Source organism: Amblyomma mixtum, chromosome 3 (genome assembly GCF_055824585.1).
Source record: "Amblyomma mixtum isolate Tamu chromosome 3, ASM5582458v1, whole genome shotgun sequence".
Taxonomy (NCBI): Eukaryota; Metazoa; Arthropoda; class Arachnida; order Ixodida; family Ixodidae; genus Amblyomma; species Amblyomma mixtum.
In genome coordinates this window covers 114,760,677-114,781,284 of record NC_143014.1, presented here as the reverse complement: position 1 = coordinate 114,781,284, position 20,608 = coordinate 114,760,677, and the positions used below count along the sequence as shown (strand labels likewise).

At 47.0% G+C, this 20,608-nt stretch overlaps 2 protein-coding genes across 2 annotated transcripts in view; one reads left to right on the top strand and one right to left on the bottom strand.

Annotated features, from left to right (window-relative positions):
* LOC149351457 (uncharacterized) overlaps positions 1–19,957 on the bottom strand; it is a 50,740-nt gene extending 30,783 nt beyond the window's left edge. Inside the window, exons 1-2 of the mRNA XM_089577033.1 lie at positions 19,877–19,957; positions 18,080–18,247 (exon numbers count right to left, since the gene is read on the bottom strand). Coding sequence (XP_089433159.1) covers positions 18,080–18,150 — 71 coding nt within the window. The 5' untranslated portion in view covers positions 18,151–18,247; positions 19,877–19,957. The remainder of the gene's footprint in view (positions 1–18,079; positions 18,248–19,876) is intronic.
* On the top strand, positions 1,961–12,131 carry LOC149351458 (uncharacterized). The gene is made up of 6 exons (XM_089577030.1): positions 1,961–2,056; positions 4,284–4,290; positions 6,884–6,996; positions 10,183–10,359; positions 11,863–11,967; positions 12,048–12,131. Exons 1-6 carry the CDS (start codon positions 1,961–1,963, stop codon positions 12,129–12,131), a joined length of 582 nt encoding a protein of 193 aa, XP_089433156.1.
* Positions 19,958–20,608: the final 651 nt, after the last annotated feature.

Here is a 20,608-nt window from a genome sequence, read left to right as displayed (position 1 = left end):
ACTCTCCTCCCGCCCTGCGCATTTATTACAGCCGCCAGGTTGAAAGAATTTGCAGCCTCAGCGCTTGCTTCCTCTCCCGACTACCAGCATCGTCTCTTTCCCTGGTGCAGTAAAGTATGGCGATCGCGCAAGCTTGAGGTTTCTTTGAAGCGTCTATGTTGTCGCGTACCTCCGTTAAACTTCTACTTGCATAGATCTAGTCTGGCGGTCTCCCCTTTGTGCTCGTAACTGCTGAACCCGAAATGATAGATCATTTCTTGTCCTGCCGCCGCTTCCCCTATTTAACGAAAGCGCCTGCTGTAGAACACCCGTTTCAACAGCTCCATCTGAGTGTCTGCAGAGGTTTTTCTTTCTCTTAAAGCTTCTACCCTTGGGGCGCAGCAACAGGAATGTGCACTCCGCCATTCATAGCCTCCTTTTAGACACAAAACGGCTCCCATCCTGTAACCGTTTTGTACACCAACTTCTGGCTGCTCGTGTTTAAAATTCATCTGTAATCAAACAATCCAAAACTCTGCACGTATAGCCCTTCTTCCCATTTTCGGTCATCTATCTCACAGCAACCGATTTGATCTTAATTTTAATCTCCCAATCTATATTCTTTTATTATTTTTTTCCTTTATTTGAAAAATGTTTTCGAGCATCTGTCAGTCACCGCCTGTGCCTTGGCCAATCCCCCGCAGTGGGTGCGCGCCATTTACCCGTTGAGGACCACAACAACGGCAGCTGCTAACGAAACTCTATATCCATCTCTACAGAAGAAAACGAAGACGAGGCTCTTGTTCCGGTCTGCGTACAGTGAGAAGGACGCTTCCTCACTTCTCGCTGAAAGGTACGACTGTTCACACAATTCTGATACCTCTTCGGATTTTTTTCCCTGTGTGGAGGCACATCCTCCAACAGAAATGCGGTCGAGGTTCAAGCGGAAGTTGGCTGTTGACGCGCTGCAATGCTCTCGCCGCGAAATCTTTGGCTGCGTGTTGGGCGAGTGACTGGATCGCGGGCGGCTTTTTCAACGAGGTGAGGGGAGGGAGTAGCAGCATAGTACAAATATGAGCCTCTTCTGTACAATGCCTCACAGCGTGCTGGCGCTGAAGTGTAAGCTACAGCTCGTGACAGGAGATCATTTACGAGTTCTTAACACGCCTCACACGTACAGGAACGCTTCGTTACTATAGGTCGCGCCTGTTGCTTCGGTAATCATGACAGCCTGGCGTGCGATTACAAGACCAATCACCATCTATAGCAAATCATTATATGCAGCGACAGATAAGCGAAAAGCCTTCCGTGCAGGTTTATTAGGGGATCAACATTTTCCGCGCGCCTATTGATCATAAAATGCACTGCTGAGAGCCGGCTTTTAAAGATTAAACGTTTTTAATGCCCCCCTTCCCCACGACGTCAGAACCTGCAAATCATCGAGAGTCGCTTTCAAAAAAGCAAGGCCGAACCAATGTAATACATGTAAAGATTCTTTACTGGTATCATTCACCGCGTCCACTCGCAGATTATGACGATAGTGGGCTCGTGGTGTCGCTGTAGCCAATGACAGCGAAAGAAATAAACTTGGAGTATCACTGAAAAAAAAAAAATCGTCACATTATCCCGGCTCTCTCTGTGCGTAAGTTAAATGCCGAATTATATATGTACTGACGATGCCCGATGGTGACAAGTACTGACTGACAAAAGCCAACGGGACAGCGTCAAGGAGCCAGTTAGCGCAAGCCGAGCTTATATCTATGTGTTCATGTATATCATCAGATTTGTGATTCCGGCGCCGAGTTCTCTTACATGGTGAATTCAAGCAGGGATAATCCTCGCAAATGTTTTAAACCTATTTACTGATACTCAAACTACTAATCTCTTTCTGTTTCAGCGTTATGACCCAACCGCGTGCACGGTATAAAATCCCCCAATAGTATCCTCACGTCAGCGCCTTGGACATCAGTGTGAACCCAAGATGTCTAGAAGGAGCCTCTTCGTTAAGCGAAAAACGCTTTACTCTACTCGGAAAACGACCAAGAAAACCATCGCAAGGAAGGCAGCCAGGAAAAGCGTGAGCACTGTTTTTTTTTTTTTTTAACACAATGTCAGGGAATTCCGTGGACTTTATGATACGGTGTTAAAGTTTGTAACCTGTCGTTTCTTTTCGTATTTGTCTTACTTATGCATGTCGGCCACGTAATAAATGCTGAATATTTAAAATAGGGGGCACTATACCGTAGTGAAAATGCGACGAGAAAATGCAGCCCACGCTCTGAGCTATCCACTCACGCCATGCGACTTTTTATTGCATAATATCAAAACTCTTTCATTGCACCACACCACACCTCGCCGACCCACCTACCGGCAATATAACCACCATATTAACGTGACCCGAAAAAGGTTAATGATATCCTGGTCAAAATCAAACAGAAGAAATGGGCTTGTGCAGGGCATGTAATGCGAAGGCAAGATAACCGATGGTCGCTGAGGGTAACGGAGTGGATTCCAAGAGTAGGCATGCGTAGCAGGGGCGGCATAAATATTGGTGGGCGGATGATGGAAGTTTCCGGGGATAAGGTGGCCGCGGCTGGTACAGGAGAAGGTTAATTGGTAAGCCAGAAAATGGTTGTAGCGCCGAAACAGACAACACACAGAAAGCTAGGCGCAACTTCCAACTGATTTATTCACCGCGAATGCGAATGAATAAAAGACAAACAATCAAGAAGGATAGCAAGAACCACACATGCGCGGGAGGGTTGTTTGGTTTATTGGTTTATTGGGGTTTAACGTCCCAAAGCGACTGAGGCTATGAGAGACGCCGTAGTGAAGGGCTCCGGAAATTTTGACCACCTGGGGTTCTTTAACGTGCACTGACATCGCACAGCACACGGGCCTCTAGAATTTCGCCTTCATCGAAATTCAGCCGCTGCGGCCGGGATCGAACCCGCGTCTTTTGGGCCAGCAGGCGGGAGGGTTGTAGAAAAATTGAAAAAAGAGATAGGCGAGTCACACAGGTGTCTCACCCCCGTGTATCTAAAAAAGCAGTTTCATTCTTATACGAGGTCTGTTAGAAAAGTATCCGACCTTTGGCCGTTGAAAAAAAACTTGCATAACTGGAGCGTTGCAAACCTAGTCATCTTTAAAGTAGTCTACTTGGGACTCCACACACTTCTCCCAGCGGTGCTGCCATTGTGGGAAGTATTCCGAAAAGGCCCTTTTCGGAAGGGAGTTTAGCTCAGCTGTCGTTGCAGCCATAATGTTCTTCCTTGTCTGAAATCGCGCTCCTTTCAATGACCTTTTGATTTTGGGAACCAGCCAGAAATCGTAGGGGCCATATCAGGACAGTAAGGAGTCTGTTGAACTACAGGAGTCTGGTTTTTCACCAAAAAATCTGATTCGAGTGCGAGGAATGTGCAGGAGCATTGGCGCGATGGGTGCGCCAATTTCCTGTTGACCTCAGCTCCGGGTTCTTGCGCCGCACAGCATCACGTAGGCAACGGAGGACATCCCTGTAGTACTCTTTGGTCATTGTTTGACCCTGTAGAGTGCGTACTCGTGGTCTGCCACACAGAGGGTGTCAAAGAAAGCAGTCAGCATCACTTTCACATTGCTGCGCAATTGGCGGGCCTTCTTAAGTCTTGGTGACGTGGAATGCTTCCACTCTGACGACTGGGATCTGGTTTCCGGGTCGTACCTGTACACCCAAGACTCGTCACTAGTGATTATGATGTTGATGAAGTCGGGGTCACTGTTTGCGGAATCCAGCATGTCCTGTAAGACTTCAACACGAAGCTGCTTTTGCTCCACCGTGAGCAGCTTCGGCACGAATTTCGCCGCAACTCTCTCCATGGCCAAATCTTCGGTGATAATGGAATGTGCGGAGAAATTGCTTATGTCCACCTCTTCCTCAATTTCTCGGACAGTCACGCGACAGTCCCGCATCACCATGGCGTTCAGTTCGGCAATGACCTGGTCATTTTGGCATGTTGATGGCCGATTGGAGCGTGGCTCGTTCTCCACCGATGTGCGGCCATCTTTAAAACAACTGTAACACTGCTTAAACTGTGTGCTGCTCATAGCATCTTCACCGAAAGCCGTCTGAATATTTCGAATGGTTTCCACTCGGCTGTCGCCAAGTTTATGGCAAAATTTGTTGCAGTAGCGCTGCTCCTTTCACTCCGCCATTTTCCTTGCAATAAAAAACCGACGAGAGCACTGCACACTGCCTCACTCAAACGCTGCTTCCCAGCGACTGACGCTATTGGCAGGCGGGAAAAAATTCATGCATGCGCTTGAAGGTTCAAGGTCGCCTGATGCAAGCGCGCTTGTCTCATATCCATCAGGTGTTCGCAAAAAAAAAATAAAGTCGGATACTTTTCTAACAGACCTCGTATATGGCAATTGAGGGGGTACTAACAGAGTCGCTACAGTTGCTTTTTTCAATTTTTGTTCAACCCTCCCGCGCATGTGTGGTTCTTGCTATCCTTCTTGATTGTTTGTCTTATATTCATTCGCATTCGCGGTGAATAAATCAGTTGGAAGTTGCGCCTGTCCTGTCTAGCTTTCTGTCTGTTGTCTGTTTCGGCGCTACAACCCTTTTCTGGAAACATGCACCAACTAGCCCCCCAACAAGTATTACCTAATTGGTAAGATGTGGGAAATGCCTTTGTCCTGCAGTGATGATAATGATTTTCAATTCTATTTTCAGGTCAGCGCATGTTAACGAACCCAGGGCGATCGAAATCAATCTCGAGCCCTCCACTACGCCATCTGCCATAGCCCATATGCAACTTTGAGACGTTAAACTCTACATATCGTATCGTACCGCACCGTGCCGCACCGTACCATACCGTACCGTACCGTACCGTACCGTACCGTACCGTACCGTACCGTACCGTACCGTACCGTATCATACCATACTATGCCATACCATAAAAATGACGCTGATTTCATGACGGAGCTTTCGCAAAAAAATGGTGCCTATGACTCCTGTATGCGGTTGCTTAGTCCTCACAGTTGCAGCAGTGCGCGTGGGTCGATAACATAGCATTTTTGTAAACTTGCCGCGATTACCAGGCTACTTGTTCTTTCCACTTATTACGAACCGCCACCTGCATTAAGTGGATAATTAAAACTACATGGACGCTTAGTCACATTATAAATGCAATGCGATAAAGTTAGATTTCACATTTGTCGCGGCTTCTGTTGCAACTTCTATGTGCGTTAGTGTCAGTTTCTTTGCAATTAATAGTACACCAGCCGCGATATTCGGACTGCTAGCTGCAGTAGCAGGTATCCGTTATGCTGCGACGGTGGCGACATTCGCAAATATCACATTTCGTCCTTAGTTTTAGAGAGAAAGCTGTTATAGCTTTGTACAAGCAATTTAGGGAGTACAACGGCAGCCATGTAACGCATTACGCGTAACGCGTTTTTTTCGCAGAAACACTCCGTTCATTTTGAGAAAAGAAAAGGCGCATAACTGCCGCACTTCGTAGGTGGCCGCCACTGCCGCGTACTTAAAAGCGCGACTGAGGTGTACTCTGATCCAGGGAGCCATTTATGCATCTTTTCTTTATTCAAAATGACCGGAGTCTAACTCCTCCGTTCGTTCTGAGAAAAGAAAAGGCGCATAACTGCCGCATTTCGTAGGTGGCCGCCACTGCCGCGTACTTAAAAGCGCGACTGAGGTGTACACTGATCTAGGGAGCCATTTATGCATCTTTTCTTTATTCAAAATGACCGGAGTCAAATTCCTCAGTTCGTTTTGAGAAAAGAAAAGGTGCAGAACTGCCTCGTTTGTAGGTGGACACCACCGACACCTCACAGCCCGATTGAGGGGCACACGTCCACTGACCCACTTATGCGCCTTTTCTTCCGAACTAACAAGGGGTTTAGACTGCGAATAAGACAACACTGGGAACTATGCTTTGTGCAAGCGGGTTCTGGAGTTCGTGAAGTGTGCCAGGAATGCGATCGAACCGAATAGCGCAAGCGGAAGAAGGCTGAGCGTGCACGTGAGCGCATAGACGTCAAAACGGATCTGTAAGACGCCCAACCAGGTAGCCACCTGCGTGTGAAACGTCAAAATGGGCCTGCCACTCAGGACCTTTCTGCCGCTAATGCCAATAAGCTTTCGCTAACTGATGTGTTTATTTCGATTCTCTGTTTAGGCTGCTAAACACGGAATCTAAAAACTAAAATCTAAAAATCGATGGCAACACCTGCCATCGCAGGGGAGTGGCGCGTCGCTTAACCGCTGCACCACTGCTCTTCAAGAGTGGTATGGTCAAGAGTGGACTCCCAGGGATCTATGAATATAGGCCAAAGAATGACAAATTCCGCATATATGGGCATTAGCCCAATACCGCTATCCCGAAAAAATCCACCGTGAACGATGGATCCGAACATGGGAACCGAAGTGTAAACCGAAGTGCTAGCTCACACAATTCTCATTTGGCCTACCTACGCAAATCGACAGTAATTTTTTGTGGCGCAGCTTTATTATAATTGCGCAAGTTACTTTAAATGAAGCTTAGTGGCCTTAAAATACTGACATGGTATTTCCTGGGCCATTGACCTACGCTAAAGAGAATGTTTCAATCAGCTCACCATGCGCAAGCTGTTAACCAAGTAAACAATCGGAAGTTTCGTTAATATCACCCGCGGATGATCAACCTAATAGAAGGTGCAAGACATCCTAACTCAAGTTATACAAAAAACATTCATGAAATTGTGATGTTTAGTAACTTAAACTGAGTCTTTCTTCATCTTTTACAAGAAAACGATATATATTCAATTTGCCAATCATGATGATTTGCGCTTATCCTGACACTTATCTCTTATCAACTTATCACTTATTGATTTGCGCTTATCAACATTATCTACCCGCAGGCAGATTATGTGTACGACGAAGAATCTGAAGATGACTTCACTGATGTTCCACAGCACATCCGATTATCCCTGCAATACGTCGCATCAGCTCAAGGGTTATTGACCTTCATTGAGACCGTACGTTACTTTTAAGTGGGCACCGAAAAAAAAGCGCATAGTTTTCGCGTTGATTCATAATGCAACGATTACTCGCAAGAGCGACTCTTCCTATGTGCTTCATTTCTTTGGTAAAGCTGTTGCTTTGTACGTTGCTTTGGTGTTGCTTTTGCTCTTTTCAGCATCAAAGTGATAATGAAATATCATAGAAACACGGCGCTTTATTCTATGGTCATAATTTATCGCGAAAAGGAAAGGCATCAATTATGAGTCTTGCTTTCCGTTTCTCCTTGGCGTAACATATGTAGCCGTCTCGTTTCCAACACTCTTCATGGCTTACAACTAAGGATATAAGCTGCAGAGGAATCGACAACTGGGCTAGTTTGAAATCGTCCATGCAAACAGACAAGAGCTAGTAGGACGACACAGAACCTTTTAGGGGAATCCTCCAAGGTGTAGTAGATTTGTAATAAGGGAGTAATTACTCACTGATATCCACCCGAGCGCAGCCATACGGCTACAGAGGAAAGCTATACAACTTTCTCAGAAACTTCGCAGTTAAAGAAAAATTCGTCCTGGTCCGAGGTTCGAACACGGGACCACCACTTCACCGGAGTATGTCGCTTGGGTGGATGTCAATGAACAATTACTCCCTTACTATAGAACCTGTGTCGTTCCCAAGTGATGCTGTCCCAGTTTTTTTTTTAACTGAGGAAGCATGGACGGCTGTAAGATTAGGTTTCCCGTATAATTATGATCATCTTGCTGTAGATGGAAGCGGTAATGACTTAACCATGAGCGCATGAGATAATAGGTTGAAGCTGTTAGTAGTAAAACATGTTGCTTCGCTGTCTAAAATTCTGATCTTTCTGGGAAAGTGCAAGGGTCCAGGCACCCTAGCGAGACTTCACAGAGATCGTCACGAGCTTATCGTCCAGAGGATACATGTGAAGAAACAATAAAGATAATTTTTTGCACTGTCACGTGGTGGCAACGGCAGACCGGCCATCAAGAGGACAGCAAAGGGCTTTGGAACGGAAAACTTTATTGGGCACACTTGCACCCACAAAGAAATCAACAACTCAGCGGGGGCGATAGGTCCAAACGTGCTCGACAGTCTTCGAGTAGAATTACTGCCGCTGTCGGCCGCCCTGATGTTAAAACTGACGAAGTTTCGAGATAAGGTTTACAGGGTTTAATGTTCCAAACCGACTCAGGCTATGAGGGACGCCGTAGTGGAATTCTCCGAATAATTTCGGCCACCTGGGGTTCTTCAACATGCCCTGACATCGCGCAGCGCACATTATTTTGAAAATGCGATTATCGTCGGCAATGTGGCTCGACAAAATTTAGCTACATTGCGCCAAAATACGTGCGCTTTAGAAAAGCACGCAGGCAAAGCAACCTTTGCAGTCCACGTAACTAGTCCAAAAAGCCAAATTTTGTCCAGCCACAACGACAAGAGTAATCGCGATTTCGAAATTATAAAAACTGATATGTATATTACTAACAATAGGCTACAAATCTCTAATTGCAACTAGGCGCCCAACTAAACCAGTTAAAAAGTTCATTATTAAAAATTAGTTAACCAGCTTAAAAAGACGATTAATCGTTTTCCTGGTGTCCGCCATCGCTGGTAATACTATGCTGAAAAAGCCATGTTTTTGCCTCCAAAAAATCTATTTTTGAGAATTACTTAAAATCATCCCTGAAACACACGGTATACAGGACCTCACCAAAGCACTCTCTAACTCCCCTGGCTACGATACGCACCGATTTGATGCAAGCCATAAGCGCTGTTCACATGGATCGCACCCTGCACAACTCAAAAACGATTTACAAGAGGCATCTCCTGGCCTTACCCTGCAACGTGGGACACTACTATCCATTACAAACACGAAATAAATCTCCACTATGACTCCACTAGAAAATCTCTTTTGTACCCTCCCTGTTCCAGACAAATGTCTCATCACACCCCAGCTACGCCTCTTCGCCGCATGCACCTCAATACGCTCCTGACCTCAATTGATTCTCTCCTCTATACCGTCTTGGAATACCCTCTGCTAAGCTGGAACATTCTCTTTTCCCCTGTCCCGTTGCCGCTATCCATGTCCCCTCTCCCCTATTGTGGTGGTCCTGGCTAGCCTCGCACCAGCTGGCCTTGGTGACTCTGGCGCAGGATATTCTCGACGCTTGCTGCGTCGCGATAAAATTCTTTATCTCCGTATGTATGAGTGCCTCTGGACTCAAAAGTAAACAGAGCCCGTGTGCAGCAGGGCACGGAATTGGCAAAACTAAAAGCCGTGCTACGCTCACGCGAGACCGCGCTGGCGCCGCGTAATGCGCTGTGTGTTCTTAGACAAAAGTTTACGCGTTACGGGTTCGCGGGCAAAAATGAAAAGTATAGAAGAACAAGGGGACATGCGAGTTTCATCCTATGAAAGAATAATGGATGACTGGCTATTGAGGAAATGGAGAAATAGTTTTTGTTTTAGTGAACCCGCATCCCGCAAGCTTTTTTCCGTGACTGCACATCAGTAGTATACACGCCTCTCAACTTTCGCTAGGTGGCCTGCCACATAATCAGATATTTCAGTACCCGGAACAAAGCGTGTTTTTTTTTAATGGAAAAATTTCAGAGAAAAAGTAAGACCAGTCTGGCGGCATCCTCAAAGTCCCTTGTTTACAGCAATTCTGAAACCATCCACGCTTTCATTCATATCATCAGTTTGTCTCGTTTGCTTCGGCTTTGCACCTGCACACTTAAAATCAGGGGCCAGTACAGCCTTTAATACTTAGACCAGGCGCAACAGCGGGTGCGCAGTATTTTTAACCGTGTCACGTAAGCGTGCGCCGAGCGTCACTTCCGTTGCAGTGCACTGTAATTACTTTCGGGAACTCAGGCAGAGTACACAGAACTCTTCACACATGTTATCGGTGCGTGATTAACCGGTACCTTCGCTCTCGCATGGTTCAGCTCTGACCAGTGACGAACCGAGCTTGCTCAATATATAGCAGCCTCGTGAATCACTCTTGTGGAGCTTACAGGACCGCATTTTGGTGTATCGTTTCCTAACGAATGCTGAGCGATGACCACATGCTGGCCAGCCTTTGCTGCACGCCCCGCTCCTTCATTCAGCCTACTGCGTTTCCTGTCGCCATTTACAACTCCCCGTGAGCAGTGGCGTGCTTCTTTCTGCGGCTCAGGGCGGCGCCATAGCCGTCGTGGTGTTGTACGTGCTGATGGTGCGTTACCTGACGGACGAGTGGTACGCGCATGGCAGCTTCCTGGTGGCCTTCACCTACGCTCTCAACGACATGCTCATCATCATAGCGTCGCTGTCCTCACCCTCTACGCAGATGCACATCCCTCATACCGTTTTCGTGAGTACTTTGCTACGTATACGTAGATATTGGATGATATAACCAGCAGGATACTACATTTGGCCACTGCAAGGCAAATTACGTATGCCATGACAGCTGTCGTGGGCTACGCCATTGAGTTAAACCGCAATAACATCAGTCCTCCGACATCAGGTTATAATTTTCGTTTCTTCACCGCAGGAATGTAGCGGCTACGGCAATCAATCCTGCTATAGCTACCTCGCCCTTCTAGTGTAGCCGTTGCAAAATGTCTAAGGCACCTTTTTCTTCTTTTTGCATTTTCCTCCCTTTGCACACGGGCTCGCACTGAGGGTGCATGATTAGCCATCGCATACAGTTCTGCCGCGCCACGAAATGGAACTGGACTCATAACGCCGGTCGCACATTGACGCTTTGCGACGGCCTATTGCATCGGCTTTCACCGCGTAGGCTAGCGTGACATGCGCCGCGCGACCACTTTCTTGTGTGTAAAAGTTCTTGTAAGTCAGGGACCAGGCGCCTGACTCTCTTCCCAAGTCTTCGTACGCAGGAGGTCAATACAAGGTTATTCGGCGTGCGCGCGCTGGGAAATAGAGGCATCGGCCACTCACCTACGATGTTAACGTACTCACGGACGTACGGCCATATTTGTCAGTCTAGCACAGGTCTCGCCGAGTCTACCCCGAGGCCACGAGACATATCGACTTCACTCTATACAGAAGGAGCGACGGTGGGCGAGTTTATTAACCCAACATTGTGCAAAAGAGTTTGTGTCGGCAGTAGTTTGCATCGAGTGCCCTGTGCGAGCACAGACGTCTCGTTAAAGCTCGCGCCAGGGTGTCAGGCATTTAAACCATGCAAAAGGATCGCTGACGGACACAAGTTTTTCGCTTAAAAGCTCGCTCCAGCGTTGCACTCCACTTTCTTTCGTGGCCGCATTTATTTCTGCCTGGAGCCCAGTTCACGGGGCCTCTCCACTGCGTATGAGGCAAAAGAATTACCAAAGCGGCATTTTTCTGTGTGTATGGTGAAGCTCAATGCCATAGACCGATTCGTCAGACATATCGTGAACGCTTAGGTTTAACCCCGGGAATGCTAACACGTCCTACTACTTTGTTGCAACATTGCTCACTGCAGTGTTCGCGCTTCATTGCTGTTTTGTCCGCGTCCTCCTTCTTCTGTCATCCTCACCATCATCAACTTACCTAACTGCGCCCACTGCAGGGCAAAGATCTCTCCCATATCTCTCCAAATAACCCTGTCATTTGCCAGCTGCGGCCACCGTGTCCCCGCGAGCTTCTTAATCTCATCCGCCCACCTAACTTTCTGCCGCCCCCGCTACACTTGCCTTCTCTTGGAATCCACTCCGTTACCTTTAAGGGCCAGCGGATATCTTACCTTCGCATTACACGCCCTCCCCAAGCCCATTTGTTCCTCTTGATTTCGACTAGGATGTCATGAACTGCATTTATTTATTTCCGAAAATGTGACTGTCACAGACCGTATTAAACTGGTTTCTTGCAGTACGTCTTATACCAGTGTTTGGCCGGGTTCGGCTATGGACTGACCGGAGTCCTTCTGTACATGTTCGGCCGTGATGTTCCGCTGCCTCATGCGGCCGCCGCCGGGGTAAGTGTAATTCCAGAAACCACTCCAACATTGGAGGATTGCGGTCTTGAATGAATTTGTTGTTTTTCTCATTTTTGCAGTTGACTGGCCTTGGAGTGGGTCTGGTCCATTTCGTTCACACTATCATCAATGTTCTGATTGTGGTCTCGCTTGAGCCGGACTAATGCGCGTTAGAAAGGCAATATCATATGTGCGTGGTAGAAAATCGCGGAGCACACCTGAAATAAATAAAAGAAAACTGCCAGCGCCCAGCGTTTGCCTTCAACCTGCAAGGCCGTGTACTTGCAATTTTTCAAACGACAGAAGTTCCGGCAAACCACAGGATGAGTTGTATCAAATGTAGGGGTGTGCGAATATTGACATTTTCCAATACGAATCGAATACGAATGCGAAGAAACCAACCGGAACGGCGGGACTGCCAATGAAACGAAAAAGAAATGACCGGCGACGCGTCAGTCTGCTTTCGAAAGCGGGGCACCGACGTTCGGGAGCCATGATTCGCCGCTCATTTGACAGACTGGGAGAAGTTTGGTTTTTACGATGAGGAGACCGAAGCGCACGGTCGACGCGGTGACGACGCGGCAGCTAGGGCTCTGTATTTGTCTTCGTATCGGTCTTATATCCTTTTGAACTGAAAGGGGGCGCATGAAAGCCATTTGTTGAGAAACTTTTGTTCGTAAACGTCTGCACATCCTTCTGCATGCTTCGGCATCGTTCATCATGTTACATTCCTATTCTTTCAGGTTTTCCTTTCCTCGCCCATAAAGTCGACTCTCGCGTTACAATCGTGGTCGCGTTATATTCGGGCAAATATATGGCATGAAACACATTGTGGAAAGATAAAACAAGAAACCGCACCTTTCGCGTTGTGAGTGTTAAAAGTGGGTGGCCGGCCATCTTGTTTTCAAGTGTGATATGCGGCAAAGCCCTTTTGCGTAATTTCGCATAAGGGCTAGGCCTAGCAACGTCCAAATGTGGGCGGTCCACGAGACAGACGGAGAAGAAAGCAAAGTACTCATTTGCGCCGCTTTCACGACACTTTCAACTCAATTTTCTAAATTTTCTCAGACATTCCAGTTCTCACACGGTCGGATTAATGTAAGTCAGCGGCATTCAGTCGCTGCCGAATATTCGGGAATTTTCCAGTATCCATTTCTCGAATCGAGTGAAGCGAATGACAAATATATTGAATTCAATTAGAGATTTCGAATATTCTCGCACGCCTAATCAAAAGTCATTCACAACCGAATAACACGATCTCGAGTATGTTTGGACCTGCCATGGCATAGCTAAAATTCATGATGTGGCGAGGAGGGACGAGAAAGAGCGCCTAGTTTTTTTTTTGTGCGTGTGTATATGCCGTATATGTGGGGCACGGGTTTCAGGAAAGAAAGCTTTGCAGCCTCCCCCCCCCCCCCCCTCTCTCTTATACAGAAACATACACCTCCTAGCCGGTGGTGCGGATACAGTCTTTAAACGCTATATACATCACACTCATGTCCAGCAGTGGGCTATAATGTCACGGGGCGATTGGTTTAACCAGCTTTCACTACCGTGGTACGTGATGCAAGGTCTTCGTTCAATAGGGTACGCTCTTATTTTCCATATGTGAACAAAACTGAGAACGCGCACTTCTCTTTCAGCCAACGTCGCTGCTGAAAGACTTATTACCGTGGCCTCCAGTTTAGTGGGGCCAGCGCGCTGCTCACGTAGACAACAAACTGTCCGTGGTACAAGTATGCGGCGTCCAATTCATTTTAGAGTGTAGATTAGATGACCTGCGTGGAGAATGCCGCATGCCAGTCCACCCACCTGCAAGGAAAACAAATTGAAGAGTGCGCCAGAGCTCTGACATACGGCCGACGTTGCGCTAAGAAACACTGTAGCGTCTGGTCAAAGCGCAAACGGCTCAGCGCATACGTGGGGCTCCACATCGGTAAAATGAGATTTTTTCGCAGAATGAGCCCTCAGCATTGCCTAAACGTTTGCTACCTCACCGAGTTATACAGGAAAGCGGCCGACCAAAGCTCCTCACCCCTCCAAAGATGCAGTCGCCGGGGCTGTTGTACGTTTGCATAATGACGATGGCGTTGATTATGTAACAGAACGACGCCGTCAGCTGGTACAGGACGAACTGAAATCCACAAAGTACAAATTAGCACAGGGCAGGATAGTGTTGTTATTATTGCAACCAACCGAGTTACAAATACTAAACACAACACACGTATACATCGCTCTGAAACGCTTCAAGGGCATAGTGGTCGGCGGTAGATTTTCTGGTGGTATTAGCTTTCATGAAGCCAGTGCTCAGCAGTTTTTCATTAAAAGTGGACAGTAAATAAATCAAAAATATTAGCACGTGAGTACTGTGCTGAGCTTGGGCAGGACATGTAATGCGAAGGCAAGATAACCGCTGGTCCTTAAGGGTAACGGAGTGGATTCCAAGAGAAAGCAAACGTAGCAGAGGACGGCAGAAAGTTAGGTGGGCGGATGAGATTAAGAAGTTTGCGGGGATACAGTGGCGGCAACTGACAAAGGACAGGGTTAATTGGAGAGACATGGGAGAGGCCTTTGCCCTGCAGTGGGTGTAGTCAGGCTGATGATGATGATGACTGTGCTGAGCTTGAAGTATTTCTACGTTAGGTTCGCTTGCAAGCCATTGCAGGCTATTTTAACGTTTGCGCATCACGAAGAAAAGGACTACGGATCTATGCTGCGGCAAAAGGTGGTAATGCAATACATGCGCTGTAGGATGTTAAATTTGTGAAGTGAAACCCGTAGCTTTTCCTGTGTTAAACTAATTTTTCTTCGGCACCGTATGCACCACACACCATATAAACGCCTCGGTTGATAAGACGCTGCCCATATGACAACAGGTTCAAGTGCGACGCGTGCTTTGGTTATAATAAAGAAAATACTCAGGAAACAGCAGCATCTATACCTGCGCTGGGCATTACTTTCGATGCTGTTGAGCATCAGACAAGAGATGTGCTCAGTGCCATTGTAGTTCGTTTGTTTTATTTTGACCTAACAAGTGTGTACAAAACAAGAATGACAAGAATAACAGTCACAATGAATTTAGAGAGTGCTGCCATGGTCGAGGAGGCAAAAGGCGTTTTGTGCACAGTTGCCTAGGCCTCGTCTTCGTATACATTGCGCCACTGGATTCATCAGCGGCCATTCGCGCAATTAACAAACCAGAACGAAGCAGCAATCACTTTCGCAATACTGCAGAAACACTGTGCATTGATGAAGTCGAGGGTTGGACGAAATCTCGTCTGGTCGAGGACAATCATAATAACACATAAAAAGGACGCCGACCAAAAGGAAAGCAAGAAAAACAAACAAAAAAACGACGTTTCGGCTCCCGTTCGGGAGCCTGTGCATTGAGACCCGGATGAACCCATCCAGTATACAGCATACACCAGGTGTTTCAGGGTAGTCTGCAACTAATTTTGAAGCGAAAAGCTTCACTACGCTAGTCAACACCGCGCTTCGCGTGAGCCGGCGTATGTCGGAGCATGACTGACGTCACGCACGGCGAAGGCTACTGCGCATGTGCGCCGCGGCTTCTCCTCCTCGCCACCATTTGAACTTTCGCCGCAGCCGTGCGCAGTGCGCATTTGAAAGGAGGGGTATACGAGGGGGTACCCAAAAGAAACCGGAATAATTTTTTGAATTGGCACAGCTTCTGTGGTACCGCATTTTGCCGCTAGGAGTGCATAGAACGAACATTCCAGAGTCAGTAAGCCGAGTGCCGTCGCTGAAGGAGGTCAGACTAGTTTAGGCAGAGTTTTAGAGTGACGACTGTTTTGTGTGAGTGTCGTTTTTGCAATGGCTGATTTTCGTGAGCAGCGTGCGGCAGTGAAATTCTGATTTTTTCTAAAAAAAGAAGTGTAACGGAAACTCTTTAAATATTCAGAAAGACGTTCAAGGACGATGCTATCGGGACAACTCAAGTGTTCCTGAATTAAATCCTGAATCAAAGCAACAGTCATGCCAATGGAAAACTTCAAATTCACCTCGCCTCAACAAAGCTCGTCAGGTGAAATGAAACCTCAAAACAATGCTGATTTGTTTTTTCGACGTGAGAGGAGTCGTCCTTTCAGAATTTTCTCCGCAGGGTCAGACAGTTAACCAGGCTTTCTGCTTGTATGTTTTGAAAAGATTGGGCAACAGTGTTCGGTGGAAGCGGCCTGATTTGTGGCAGACGGGTGACTGGTTTTTCCACCACGGCAATGCCCCTGCTCACAAAGCCCTGTCTCTACGACAAATTCGAACCAAAAATGGGATGACCTCTGTTCCTCAACCCTCATACTCACCCGCCCTTGCCCCGTGCTACTTTCTTTGTTTCGTAGAATGAAAAGACAGGTGAATGGAAAGCGTTTCGCTGATGTTGCTGAGGTGAAGAAAAAAACGACGGAGGGACTGTCAAGCATCACAAAAGATGAATTTAAAGAATGTTTTGAAAAATGGAATGAAAGATTCGACAAACGTATCATTGTAAGTGGAGGCTACTTTGAAGGATATTGAAGGTCTGTGCTGAAAATGTGAACAAATAAGTTCAAACAAAAATAAGTCCGGTTTCTTTTGGGTACCCCCTCGTATATAAGGCGCGCTTGCCCATAGAAGAGGCGCACGCTGCCGCGCGCTATGCGTCATCGTTTGACGGTCGCCGCAAGCGCGTGTTTATCGCGGAGGCCGGCTATATAACCGTTTGCAACCATAGGCTAAATCATAAGCATAACCATAAGTTAAACCATAAGCATATCCATCAGTTAAACCGTAAGCATATCCATAGGCTAAATCATAAAGCATAACCATAAGCTAAACCATAAGCATCATCGCAGCGTTTCGCTTCGAGGTATCCAGGCTTAACCTTAGCTAAGCCCCAGCCAATTTTTCAAAAGTAGGTTTTTTTTAAAGATAAACGGAGGTTTTTGCGGCACAGTATTACCAGTGTTCGTGATCGTCAGAAAGCAATCATGTTAACTAGTACAGTGGTTAACTAAATTCTAATAGTTAACTTTTGAATCATTATAGATAGGCGCCTGATTGAAGTTTTGAAATTTGTAGCTGGCCGTTAGTATTAGCCATATCCTGCCTGTTCTGCTCACATGCGCTGCGGTGCTACCCTGCTCCAGCATGGGCGAGGCAGAGAATGTCACGAGATACATGCGGCACGGAGGGACCAAGTTTGATGGACGTCGCTTTGCACTACCACGCAGTCACGCGGTTTTAGAATTCCGCGAGAAATGGCGCAAATTAATTGAGCCACAGCGGCGAGGGTAATCGCGTTTTCGAAATTCTAGAAAGTGGTATAGGTTTCAACGTAGTTAAACCAAAGAGACATCCGAAAGCTTGTATTTAGCGTGGTTGGCTCATGGTTTTGCTTTGCTGAGTCGTTGGCACAGCTGGCGACGACATTATTCGATAGTAGTATTAGTTGAGCTCAGCTGCTGACCCCAATGACGCGGGTTTGATCCCGGCCGAGGCGGTCACATTTCTATGGAGGCGAAATGCTGGAGGCCGGTGTGCTGTGCGATGTCAGTGCACGCTAAAGAACCCCAGGTGGTCGAAATTATTCCGGAGACCTCCACTACGGCGTCCCTCGTAGTCTGAGTCAATTTTGGATGTTAAACCCCATGAAAACAACCAGTATTAGTTATGAAGACAACGATGCGCAATGCACAGCGCGAGAGTGTGTTGCAGTTTAACACGAGGTGTGATCGGCTGCGGCGATAGCCTAGTGCTCTCCTACACAGGCAAGCGAAGCTGATCTGTTCGCGCAGCCTCGGGTTCGAAACCACAATTGCTCCGAGAAAAAGGACATTAATTTTGGCATGAACGACATTTATTTAATGCGTATGCGGACAGGCACTGTCAAGTGGTTCGTGGTTTTCCTTAGAATTAAAACAGCGCGAAGTGAACGACGTACATAAAAATCGGGAAGTAGCTAAACGGACACTGCATTGGGAGCTAATTACCTGTTTTGCGTACATTGACATCTGCACTATTTGAACTATCAGATGGTATCATCCGAGTCCCGGGGAGTTCTTGTAGCGAGCCCCCCCCCCCCCCCCCTTTTTTTTTAAAGCAAAGCGTGACTCACGTAGATGGACGAGGGAAGGAAGGTGGAATCGGCTTCCGAGAGCAGCGCGGAGAAGATGAAGTGAACGTCATTGATGCCGAACGTCATGGCTGTCAGGTACAGGAACTGCTGGCTGCGCGACTCGACGCCGAACATGAAGTACAGGCTGGCGATGATGGAGCCCAGGATCTGTGCGCGCCACGAAAGGTGCCCGTTATACGCGTAGCCCACACGCCTGCCACCAAGCCTCACCTGGGTGGCTATGCAGCGTTTTTCACCTAAGACGTGACATATTCTTTTAAAATAGGCGTTTTGAGTCAGAAGAGCGCTTTCTTCGACATAGCATTTTCAGCGGTGCAGTACATCAGAATAGAGCTAAGACGTATACTTACTAGCAGGCTGGTTAACTAATATTGAATAGTTACGTTTCTTACCTATTACTGTTAGGCTCCTTAATTATTGAGGGGTGTGTAGCCCACCGTAAGTAATATCCATATAAGTTTTTAGACTTTCGAAAAAAATGAAGTTGCCCTCGGTGCTGTGGTACAACAAATTTTTGGCTATTTCGACGAGTTACGTGCCCTGAAGGGGTTGATTTGCCTGCAAGCTTCTCGAAAGCCTATATAGTTTGGCACGATGTAGCCAAAATTTGTGGGGCCACAGAGCCGAGGGTAACTGCGTTTTCGAAATTCTGAAAACTGACACGGATATTACCTGCGGTGGGCTGCACGCCTCTCATCAAGGAGCCTAACAGTAATAGTTAAAAAGTTAAATATTCAATATTAGTTAACCAGCCTGCTAGTTAGCACGTTTTAGTTGTATTGTGATGCACAACACCGCTGAAAATGTTATGCCGAAAAAAGCGCTCTTCTAACTCAAGAAGGCTATTTTTAAAAATTGTGTAAAGTCTTAGGGAAAACACCCTGTATATCTAGAGTCGAAGAAGCGGTGTCCCGGAGGGGGCTTTGTTTTGCCTCTCCTTTCGGCAGTTTTATGCGAAAATAGAAAGTTTGTGCGCGAACGTTTTGAAAAGAAAATTTTCTCTTTTTCCTTTTCGCTGCTTTCTCCGGACAGCCATGTCCTGAAACCGCCGAACTTAATTCCCCCCCTCAGCTGAACCTTGCACTTCGCGCTCTGATTCACTTTCCCTCTTCAGCCGCAAAGTGCAAAACCATCCTGCACCTCCAACTAGTTAAGAATCCTTTTTTTTTTTCTCACTGCCCGCAAAACCGGCTGAGCTACAGCTTTGCGTGCACGCGACAGAGCAATTCATTTCGCCCCGATTACGTCCTCGGATTGGCGTTCGATACGACTTTGCTTTATTTCTGCACTTCATGCAGTTAACGTAACGTTACGCTGCTCTATTTCCAGTAATCGACATTTCCCGAGAAGATAGCAAGCCCAAGAGCCGAGGAGACGGAAACTCCATCTCCGCTGTATTATTCAAAGCGTGGGACGGCTATTTATAAATGCAAGATAATCATCAGATCAGCTTCCTCTCTTTCTCGGCCAACACTCCCGCCGCGAGAAACTAGAGCTAGGAAAATTAGTAGCAAAAGCTCCCGTAATTGAAAGAAATTCACTTATATCTGCAGGCAGTGTCGTTGCACGTTCATTATAGAACACGGCCGCAGGCGGACTCTTATGTGTCATCCAAGCAGACCCAGACCAGCAGACTAAACTCAATCCACGGACACTTCAGATGCGTCTGAATCAAGCTCAGCAAGAGACCAGGCTTATGTGGTCGTGCTATTAGGAAATACCTGAAGCTGATGTATAGCGTGACCAGTTAGAGCGCTGATATATATTTACACTTACTGCTTCAAGAAAGTTGAAGAGCCCGTGAACGCTTCCGACGTACCGCGTTGTTACTTGCTGGAAAGCCACGTCAATATCCATTACCTTCGGGAGAAACATAAAGGCGTGTGTCAAAGATGAAACGTGCACAGATAAGAGCAAAAACAGTTACATTCATTTTAAACACCACATGCTCATCTTTAGATTACATTCCAGACTGTGCTCTTACAAAAATACAATATGCACTCTAGGAAGGTGCCGCATATGTATCACCCGCGTATAATACTGTAGAAGGAATGTATTGTCGAGAGCGAAAGTTGTGTGAACCGCGAGAGCTTCGAATGAACTGTGTTAGTATACGACAATTTCACAGCCACCCCTGGTGTCGAGACAGCCGAACGGGGGACTATCTTTATCCGCACGCGTCAGTTTTCTTGTTTTGATCCGCACACGCTCCTGCTCATCGAAGAGGCCGAAAACTTGGCACTGCGACGCGTTTTAGCCGAAGTTCGCTTGGTACGCCACACTTTCGCTCCGGACTCTGTACAGTGGATAATTTCTAGATTGCTTAGACAATTAGTTGGCCAAACGATTACGGATACCTGATAAAGGATCGCGACGAGTTCGTTTTCAGTGGCACTCGATGAGGAGCAGAGACAACCCACAACGTTAGTCTTTGATTAAGACAACAATACCTGCAAAAACAAAAAAATAAAGGCCTCGGAATCCGCTTCGAGCGCTTTCTTTGCTACC